This window comes from Rhea pennata, chromosome 9, assembly GCF_028389875.1.
Source record: "Rhea pennata isolate bPtePen1 chromosome 9, bPtePen1.pri, whole genome shotgun sequence".
Taxonomy (NCBI): Eukaryota; Metazoa; Chordata; class Aves; order Rheiformes; family Rheidae; genus Rhea; species Rhea pennata.
In genome coordinates, this window is record NC_084671.1 from 12,105,489 (window position 1) to 12,115,916 (window position 10,428).

Here is a 10,428-nt window from a genome sequence, read left to right on the forward strand (position 1 = left end):
GCCTGTCCCTGCGCTAGTGCCCGCAGGCTGCCCGTACCCCAGCAGAGCGCCTGTCCCTGCGCTAGTGCCCGCAGGCTGCCAGTACCCCAGCAGAGCGCCTGTCCCCTGCGCTAGTGCCCGCAGGCTGCCCGTACCCCAGCAGAGCGCCTGTCCCTGCGCTAGTGCCCGCAGGCTGCCCGTACCCCAGCAGAGCGCCTGCACCCTGGCAGCGCCTGAGGGTGCCTGTGCCCCCGCCGGCTGCCGGCCGGGCGCCTCTCAGCAGGATGGTCCCTGGCCCGGAGGAGGAGGAAGCGCCTCCGGCTGTCAGCCGCCGCTTGCTGGAGGGAAGCGTTGCCGGCGACGCCAGCCCGGGGGTGGGGGGGGTGAAAAGCCCCCCGGCCGGAGACCGCCCTTCCTCAGGGCCGCCCGCCCGTCCCCGCCGCCTCCTCCTCCCGCGCGGGGCCAGAGTGGGCCCTGCTGCGCCGCGGGCCCCTCCGCGGGGTGCCCGGCCGCTCCGCTGCAGGCAGCTTCCCCGGGGCGTTTCCCCGGCGGCCCGGCCCTGCTCGGCGGGCGCCCCGCGGCCGCCCGCGCCCGGGGCGATAAAAGGGGCCCCCCGGATGCTCCTCCTCCTCCTCCTCCTCCGGCGGGCGAAGGCGACGCGGACACGGCGGGGAGCGGCGCGCGTGGCGGCGGCCCGGCCATGGCGTCGCGGGCAGGAGGGCTGCCCCTGCCCCTGCTGCTGCTGCTGGCCGGCCCGGTGCGGGGTAAGGGCCCCCCCCGCCCCCGGGGCCGGGCGGGCGGGCCGGGGCGGCGAGGCCCCGCCGGCCGCCCGCTCGCCCTCTTGGCCCCCGCAGCCGAGGGGGCCGCGTGGGAGCCGCCGGCCTGGCGTCGCCACCGCCTGCCCCGCTCCTCCCGGCCGCCTCCGCCGCGGCGGACGGGGCCCCTGGGAGCGGCGACCCAGCCGGGCGAGGGCTGCGGTCGGCGGCACCTCGGCCCCTCTCGCCGGGGCGCTTTGGCCGGCCGAGGGCTGATATTTCTCAGAGGGCGAGCGGCGGCGGTGGCGCGGGGAGGCAGCGGCGGCCGGGCCGGCTCGAGGCAACCGGTGGCTCCTCAGCGCTGAAGGGGACGGAGCGCTGGGCGCGCCGCGCTTGTGCTAATATTTACTCTGCAAACAAAGCAGGAGCGGTGCTTATTTCCCTAAAAGCCGCCAGGCTCCTCTGCCAGGTCGCTGCCACCTGGGAAGTCTCCGGCGTGGGTCGCGCCGCCCCTCGGCACGGCCGCCGGCCCCGTCGTGCCGCGTCCCTCGCAGCCCCCGGCAGAGCGCAGGGCTCGCGGGGATCGCAGCACGTCTCTCGCAACTCGCCCCCGAGCTTGCAAGCTGGGATTTGTTCGTGTTTTACTCCGGTTCAGTGGGGCTGGTTTTCCCCTGCTCACATTATTTATGCCTCATGTTATCAGTTCCTGAATATCTGCATCAGAGATGTTTGTATAAGCTCCTGATGAGATACCAGCATGTCTCATGGTAACCAGTTCCTGAACAGCTGCTCTTCCTGTCGGATGGGTTTGTTCGACTTCCTCCAGGGATGGTCGAAGGTGGTGGAATGTGACTTATCTCTGAGGCCAAAAGGAGTTTCTGCCCCGAAACCTAGAGATGTCCATGGGTTGTTCCGGGCTTGTCAGGCTGTGAGATTTACTCGTCCTTCCACACTGACGAGCAGGTTGCTATTCGAGGTGACGTGCCTGATCCCCATGCTTGACACAGGACAGGGAATCCCTGCTCCTGACTCTTGGTGGCTCTGAGTCCCTTAGGGAGCTTAAGTGTGGTGGCAATGCTGGGCTGTGCCCGGCACAGCCGTGGCTTTAGCCTTTCATGACAAGCATTTGCATGCTTCACTCGCTAACCTCTTTGCAGGGACCACAGACACAGATGTGACAGTGACAGTGTCCCCAACTTTATCTGCCTTCTCGAGACCTAGGGAGACCTCAGCACTTCTGCCCACCACTACCTCCACCAGCACAGCCACCACTCCTCCCTCCAGCCCTGAAGTGGAAAGAGGGACCACCCCAGAGGAGAAGTCCAGCACGCCACCGTACATCTTTACAGCCAGCACTGCAACTACTTGGGGCAGCAGCCCTGCAGCCTCTAATATCACCGTGCTGTCTGAGAGGGGCAGCACAACCCACAGCTCTGCCAGTTTGCCTGCTGGCACTACCACATTCCAGGTAGTCTCCATCACCACAGGAAAGGGGACCACCACTGATGCCCAGTCTCCAACCACTGCAACCCTGACATCCACCTGTACTGAGACGACAGCCAGCACACCCATGGGGACCAGCACAGCTCCAGGCATCAGTCTGACCAGAGGCGACACAAGCATGGTGCCTCCTTCTACCTCTCCCCTTCTTACTTCCACCATGGAGGGCACCACACTTGCCACGAGCACCAGTTTAGAGCCAGCCATGACCTCACCACTTTGCAGCACATCCCAGGAGACCAGCAGTACGTCTTCATCTACAATGACTCTTCCCATCACGACAGAAGAGACAGCCACTCTGGCTGGGTCCTCGACATTGCTGGAAGGCACCACAAGTGCCTCTCTCACCAGCACGGCTGTCTCAGAGAGCACTCTCACTGCCACCCAGCCAGAGACCACAGCTGGGACCACCCCTGCTATCTCCTCCTCGACCTCAGGGACAGCCCTGGACACCACAAGAGTGCCTCAAACCTCAAGTGCAGCAACAAGTGAGTACCATTGAGGTGGTGTTCAGAGACTGGGGATGCGCTCAGGGTTGGATGAAGCCCTTCAGGATCTCCAATCCTGTTCCTGGTGGGTACCCAATTACCTCATCCTGGGCCATACTTGCTGTGTCTCTGCCTGAGGCAGATGCAGTCTGCACCCTTGTCCCCTACTGCTAGCCCTGAAATATTTGCCACATCTCTGTTAGCATCTGGGCTAACTGAAGAGTCCTGGTACAACTCAGGTGCTACAGTTCCCCAGTTTGAGTGGATCATGCACTGCATGCTGGTACACTGCAGACAAGTAATGGTACCGTATATCTGGTAGGTGTAGGATGCCAGAGTCTCTGCTACAGCTTCCTGGGGAAATGCAGTCTTACAAAAGTCCTGCAGAAAAATCTGTGTGATCTTATTGCAATAGAAGCAGCCATCAGCTGGGAAAATTAATGCTTTGCTACAGCCAGCGATTTCCCCTCTGCAGGGCGGAATCTGTAGCCCCAGGTGTGGGAGGTGCAGCCTAGGTGTGAAGGAAGAACTTGGGAGCTGTGGTGTGGATTTAAAAATCATCCTCACACCAGGCTATGAGACACAGCATGTATGGGCAGCATGCTCCAGTTTGTCTCCTGACCCATTTGTACTGAGGCCGTCAGACTTATTGCAGCAGTGACTTGTGGATTTGTGGCTGGAAAGCCGTGGGAACAGATTTGCTTGTATTCCTATAAATACTCTGCCAGGAGGAGCTGGACTCAGCTGCTTCCACCCCAGAGCATAGCCTGCCCCACTGGAGTTAACTCCTCCGAGTGTTGAGAGCAGTCGTTGGCTCTTCCCCAGGGGGACCAGCCGCTGTCTTTGCACAGTCCCAGGCCTCAGAGCAATGCCAGCATTTCAGGAAATGGGGAGCTGGCAGCAGGGGAGGCCTTTTATTTTGGCTAGTCCTTTCCCAGCTGTAGAAACATCTTACATCTCTGCAGGCACTGCTAATGTAACCTCACTTTACCCATCAACGGAGCCCTCATCCCCTGCCACTGACTCAACCCAGAGTCCAGAGGTTACCATCAGCACCACTGCAGACGAGCCAGTGACACCGCTTGTTTGCCCCAGCGCCGTGACTAACACCAGTAAGTGCAGCCCCTTCTCACCTCCTGGGGCTCCAAACCCTCCTCCAGATGGGCTGACAAGAGTTGTGCATGCCCTGCTGCACCATGGGCATTGCCACCACCCTGGCACTGCAGTAGCTTTTGGGCTTCCTGGCAGCTGGTGTGGTGGTCCCCAGGCTGGCCTGCGGAGCTGAGGAAAGCCATCTGCCCTGGGAGCCCAGTGCCTTTGCTGTGTTCTTGATATGGGGACAGTGGCAGTCAGTGAGATGTGTGGTGGTCTCTTGGGAACACGCAAGGTGGGCAGCAGCCTGAAAAGCAGGTTTGAAAAGACCTGCCAGCCCTGAACCGGGGAAGGGAGACCTTTTCCATATCCCCTCCCTCCACATGCGTGTCTCAGGTTCTTTCCTGCTGCCAGTGGAGATGGTCAAAGTGAGAGCAACGCATGTTTTCCCAGCTGTGTTGTAGGTGGAGAGCAGCAGCTGTGTTTTCTGTACACAAGGAGGATTATTCACCTGCCAGTGTAAGGGTCCGTGACATGACCAAGCTGTGATCTGAGAGAAGGTCCTGTGTCTCTCAATGACAGTGCTGGACTAGGGAGCTGGCATCTGTCTCCGTACCTCCCTCTGCTCTCTCAGGTGCTTTGTTGCATAGCCTCGGACAAGCCATTTCATCTCTCTGTGCTTCCCTGTACAATATGGATGGTAAGAAATCCCAGGTGGGGACAGAGGCTGTCTCCTATGAGCTGACACAGATCTGCAATGAGGGTGCCCAGGGAGAGGGCTCCGGATCCTGCCACAATGCAACTGAAGGGTCAGCAGGGATAACAAGAGCCATGTTTTCTGTTCCTAGGTGCATCATCTCACCTCTTTCTGTCACTGCGCCTAACCGTTCCCCTGGACCTTGAAAGCTCTGTGGCCCAGGAGCTGATTTTGTCCAAGGTGAGGCCTCCTAGAAGTGCACTGAAGAGGGGATGCTGGTTTGCATTTGCCAGCCGAGGTCCAGTAAACTGTGGAGGGAGTCAGATAGCTAAAGTGGGGAGAATGACTGTACCCTGCATTGAATTTTACCCTGAGCCCTTTCAAGTGGAAAAAATTTTCCTTCTCCTGGGCTAGTCCAGGCTCCTGGTGGGAAATGGATATCAGGGAGCCCCTCCTGAACTGTTTTTAAATACTATGTGGGTTTCATGACTGTCCTCTTCCTCCAGCTCCGTGGGGATCTGCAGACTGCGTTCCCGTGTGCTGGCTTCATGGTGGAGTGGAGAGGGAAGAGGAGGACCTGAATGCTCTCCTCCCAGCCTGAGGACCTGCAGGGCAGGGAACTGAGTAAATTTGCAAGCATTCTGCTCTCGATTCCTTATTCCACGATGGTGTGGCTCTCTAGGGTGACCTGTGCAGCTCCTGTTGAACCCAGACTCCCCCATCCAACATTACACCCCGATGCCAATGACCACCAAAGCACCCTGCACCCTGTTCTCCCGGGCTGGGGTTGTCCCTGTCACTTCCTGCAGTCTGTATGCATCTTGCCCCGTGCATCTTGCTCAAGCTCTCCTATGGCCTTGTACCAGTCCCAATGTCCACATTTGGGACCTTCTGCTGTCCCCTGGTTCTTCTGGGCAGCTGGATGGAGAGACAGGCTGCCCGTGAGCCCCTACAAGGGCTTTCATGGTTGGGATGGCAATGAGGGATGGCTGATTTTATGAATATGGGCCATATCAACCCTTTTTATGGAGCTGATAAATAAGAGAAAGGAGATCTGGAGACCCTGCTCCTGGGCTAGTTAACACTGGTAGGTGGCAGGTCTCTATGTCCAGAGCTTAGTCTGTTGGTACTAGTAACCTCCAAGGCTTTGCAGTCTGGAGATATTGCAATATCAGAACCCTTGGAGAGCTGCTGCTAGATGGGAAAAAGCCAGAGGGCCTCTTTGTGTTCAGAGCAGGGCCAGGATGGAGTCCAGGGGTGGCTCTGGGAATGAAACAGAAGAGGAAATGAACCCCCGTTTTCCATCTGAGTACAGTTCTGGGTACAGCCGTGCTCTTCAGCTCTCAGCATGGAGCATGAATGAAACTGAAGCCCATCAGGTCTCCCTCCTGGGCCTGCCTGTGATATTGGTATTGGAGCAGTGCACCCACACCAACGCAGGCAGGCAGTAAAGAGAAATCCCGCATTTTTCATGGCAAAGATGATGTCGTCTTTTTTTTTCCAAATTACCTTCTTGTATTTTTGGCTTCACTCTCTAGCAGAGATACTGTGGAGGAAAACCACCTGGATTCAACTGGGGACCAACTGGATCTGATTACACCTTAGGAACCAGCAGTGGCCACCAGCTAGGATGAGTGCCTGCACAGCTGGACATTTATTTATATGCTTCCTTCTCTGAAATAAATGATGGACTGGGAGATTTGCTTTTGCAGTTCCCCCAGGTGGAGCAGGTGGTTTTATCACCCAATTGCAGAACGCAAATGCGTTCAGGGAGCTGGGGGAGGACTGGTGGGCTGGGGAAACCTGTCTGGCTGCAGATCAGATAGAGTGAAGATGGGAATAGGAAAAGCCTTTCCACACAGCTGGAGCCCAGCCTTGAACATCCAGCATCCGAACAGCCTGGGGGCTTGTGGCACTCCCTGCTTTGCTGCTCTCTGGCCCATTACGCCCCTCCTACCGCTGGTGCGGCTGTGTGCACAGTGGGGCCATGGAAACGCTATGGGCTGTGGTCCTTCCTTGTTTTTTTCCAGTCTCCAGCTAAGGAGACTGCTGTAGTATCTGTCCCCCTGCAGCAAAGTCATTTATTAACTGGTTAATTGGGCAAGTAAAATCAAACTGAAGCAATTATTAGCCTAAGCAAGTCACCTTGTGGGGAGATTGAAAACTGAAATGATGAACAAAATAGCTATGTTGTTCTTAGGGGTTATTTTTGGCTGATCCCTTTCTGCAGCCCTGATTCTGGTTCACAGTCTATGATGCCTTGGAAAAGGAAAGGGCTGGTGGCAAGGGCAGGTGAGAGGGTGCCAATCCCAGTTGGGATGCTGTGTGTGGGGGGCTGCAGGAGGGTGATGATGGGAAGCCAAACTCAGGAACTGCTTGAGTCCCCTTGAGTTATTATCTATCCAGGAACAGGGCCAACAGTGAGACAGGATGGGAAAAGGTGCTTTGAAACCATCCCACCTTCTGCTGACTCCTGGAGGCCCGGACAAGCCAGGAGAGGCTCAGCTGGAGGAGGGGGCTGAGCCCAGACATCTCATCCCGATGCTCTGATTTCAGCAGGATTTGCTTCTCCATCCTGCCGCTGGACCTCCTGCTCTTCGGTCTGTATGAGCTGCAGCACCAGTCCGCAGGTCCCCATGCGGGGCAAGGCTCTGTGTGTGTGTGTGTGTGTGTGTGGAGATATAAGGGCATATCCTCCCGTGGTCACTTAGGGACCTTGCTGCTGGCATGCCACATCCTTTTCCTCATGGCCAGCCCATCCCCTAGGTGAGAGATCAGCTTATTCCTCCCTGTTATCGCTAGCGGGGGGATAGTGCTCAGATCCATCTGTAGGCTGCCTTGGGGGGTCATGTGTAGACACGTTGCTTGCCGCCAGCCCCTGAATCTTTGTGGGGCATAGTGTAAGGCTTGTTCCTCAGGAATGTAGCCAGTTCCGGGAGATGCATCCACCTCCCCCTCAGGAAAGGCACAAAGCACGGCCAGCCCCACATCCCGGATGCGTGCCATTATTCTAGGACTCTGGCTTTTTCAAGTTGTTGCTGCGGCCGTCAGCACCAAGGCACAACAGGTCCCTGAGATCCTGGTGCGCTCAACTGTGGTGCCCGGGCAGCCAGGGAAAAGGCTGCTAGAAGGGGTGCCTGGAGCGGACGCCTGGTGGGGTACTGGGAAATGATCCTCGTGATCAGCCTACGCTGTGGAGTGAGGCCAAGAGTCCTCCCACGCCAAGTCCCACCGGGCTGATTTCTCCGGCTGCTGAATCCATAACTTCAGACCCCAGGACATGGAACAGGGCCAGGGCTGGGATAATGGATCCAAAGTGCGTCACAAAGGGAGGAAAAGGTCCTGAAGTGCTGGGATGAAAAGGTGACTGGGGCACTTACTATCCCTGGCTGCCATGGCCTCCTTCCACCGCTGCAGTGATGTGGGGGTGACGGGACAGGAGACACTCCTGTCTCCATGAGTCCTTCCACCCCTGGGCCTGGGATGGAGAACAGGGATGTGACTTTGACAGGATGCTGGACAGTGCTCCAGCCAACCCCTACCCAGCATGGTCAAATGCCCATGGTCTCTGTGCTGGCCATCCCAGTGGGGCTGGGCACCTATGTGCCCCACAGCTGCTTGCCTCTCACTTTCCATGGGCACCTGGCTCCTTCACGACTTGGATCCAAGTACCGTTGCAGTCCTGAGCACAAGAATTGCCCAGTAAAGGTGCACCCCTCTTGGAGACCCCACTCCTGGCTGGGAGCCACTGGTGATGGGGAGCTATGGGTGCCCTTGGTGCCTTTCCCTGGTGAGCTGCTGCCAGTTGCACTGCACAGCTGGTACAAGTTTGGAATGCTCTGGCCTCTGTGTCCAAGCATGGATGTCTTTTCGGGTCTCTTCCTCCATGTTAAGGGAGGCCGCCCGTGCCTCCCCAGGAAGATAGGCTTTGGCTGTAATCAGGTCTCTGTGATGAATTAAGCAGACTGAGCCAGGGAGGTCCCTCACAGCCAGGGGCTTTTCCAACCCTTAAATCATTTCTCAGCCTCTTTGCTGTCACTCACATAGCAGCGCTATTCCTGGGAGCAGCCCTACTCCCCTATGGTGCTTCTGGTTCCGTTGTGCCCAGAGGGTAAACTGCCTTCAGAGCACCTAGAAGTGTGGCTGGTGTGGCGTCATGGGGCCGCTTGCCAAATTGCTGGCCCCTTGTGACTCAGGTGTCCCTTTCAGCATCACCCTCCCCTTCCCCCCCGCCAGTGGCTATGGCTAAGCATCAGCCCAGCTTGCGATGGGGGAACATTGCAATGCACAGGGTGTACCAAGTGATCCAGAACCAGCAGGGTTGATGGATAACCTGGTCCCCCCTTCTCGAAATGCCCTTGCTGGGACACTGGAGCAGTCCCGGTGAGAGATGCCGAAATCTCCGTGGGGCTGGAACAACCAGCCCATTAAACTCAGGAATGCCGATAAGGCACTGCATGCGGGGGCTGCCCACCTCCTGCACCTCCTGGGGCTGCTGCGTTGGGCCCAGCAGGATGTTGTGTGCTGGGATCCGCCACCTTGCTGCTCCCCAGATCTGGATTGCTGAGGGAGAGTGTCTGCTCCCCAAACCAACCTTTCCCTGGCTTGTTTTCCTGGCTGGTTTTGGTCTGAAAGGACTCTGCTGACACCAACTCAGAAATCAGGCTTTCTGCAGAGCTCAAGCCTCCTCTCTCCCCTCTTTCCTGGCTCCAGTGTCCATTCCGTGCTGAGCCCTCCGGAGCAGATTCTCATGCAGTTGCCAGCTGGCATCCTGTAGAGTGGGCCTGGGAAAATGTGTCCCCATCACATTGCTGCCATGGGGCAGGCACTTTGGCCAGCCCTGGACCACAGTTAACCATTCTTGCAGGAGCCACTGGCTTGCTGGGGACCTCCATTTCAGGCATCACAGAGGGATCGATGGAAAGACCCTTTCCAGAGTGGGAATGGAGCACCAGCCTCATGATGAAGGATGATCAGCCCTGCTATCATTGGGCTGTGGGCTTTCCTAGCAGAAGCAGTGTACAGGGATGAGTCGGTTCATTACCCAGTCTGTGTACACACTCTGAGGACTGACCAAAGCTAGAGGAGCATCAGGAAGATGGAGTTTTTGGAGGGTAGCACTGTCTGGAGAAGCAGATGTGAGGGATTCCTGATGGTGTGGGTCCCAGTGCACCACAGGGGGTGACTGTTGCCATTGCCATCTCTAACTTGGCAACCTCTTCCCAAAGTGACCAGCTGAGCCAGGTATTGATGCTCTGAAGGGAGATGTGGCAGCAAGGCCCCAACAGGTGGCAAAACCCCAGGCTGCGGATGATCCACAGGAGCACTAGCGGTGCCACGACGGCCCAGGGATCTCCACAGTCAGGAGGGACTGACCGCTCTGCGGCAGAGCCCAGGGCATGGGGAGCCATGGGCAAGCCTTGGGCTGGGTGTCAGGCTGCAAGGCAGCAGCTTAGAAGAGGTCTGAGAGCAAGGTGGGTTAGAAGTGCCTCGTGTCAACTGAGCTATTTCACCCCGCGCCAAGCAGAGCGTTTGCAATGATGCGTGTGGTTCCCACTGCGCTGTGCACCTCAAACACTTGCTGGAGCCACTCTCCTGACACAAGCACATATTCCACAACTGGGCTGGCACAGGGCTTTCCAAAGCAACACAGCATCCTCAGCCCTGGCTGAAGATACGGTGGTACCAGAGGGTTTGGATCCCTCTTAGCGTCTGCCGGCCCAGGTGTGGCAGCTGCCTGGATGGTCACTCACTCCGTATGGCCCCGTGGTCAGCAGCGCCCGCTGCTTGGGCCCCTGCCGTGCCGTCCTCCCTTGCCTTGCCACCGCTTTGGCGTTCCTGGTGGGCGTTCGTTCCGGGCGAGCGCCGCTCTCTCCTCTGATTTATGCTCTGCCCTGTTCCCGGGCTGCTGCGCTGG

General features: G+C 58.0%; 1 protein-coding gene across 1 annotated transcript; it reads left to right on the plus strand.

Moving 5' to 3' along the window:
- Positions 1-461: 461 nt before the first annotated feature.
- On the plus strand, positions 462-6,208 carry LOC134144035 (mucin-2-like). The gene is made up of 5 exons (XM_062582625.1): positions 462-743; positions 1,892-2,722; positions 3,688-3,834; positions 4,663-4,751; positions 5,018-6,208. Exons 1-5 carry the CDS (start codon positions 680-682, stop codon positions 5,090-5,092), a joined length of 1,206 nt encoding a protein of 401 aa, XP_062438609.1. The 5' UTR covers positions 462-679; the 3' UTR covers positions 5,093-6,208.
- The last annotated feature ends 4,220 nt before the right edge of the window (positions 6,209-10,428 follow it).

Excerpts from the sequence above, each read along its gene's own strand:
- LOC134144035 (XM_062582625.1), top strand. The coding sequence starts at position 680 with ATGGCGTCGCGGGCAGGAGGGCTGCCCCTGCCCCTGCTGCTGCTGCTG. Across the intron at positions 2,723-3,687 it reads AACCTCAAGTGCAGCAACAA|GCACTGCTAATGTAACCTCA; the intron begins GTGAGTACCATT and ends ACATCTCTGCAG. Across the intron at positions 3,835-4,662 it reads CAGCGCCGTGACTAACACCA|GTGCATCATCTCACCTCTTT; the intron begins GTAAGTGCAGCC and ends TTCTGTTCCTAG.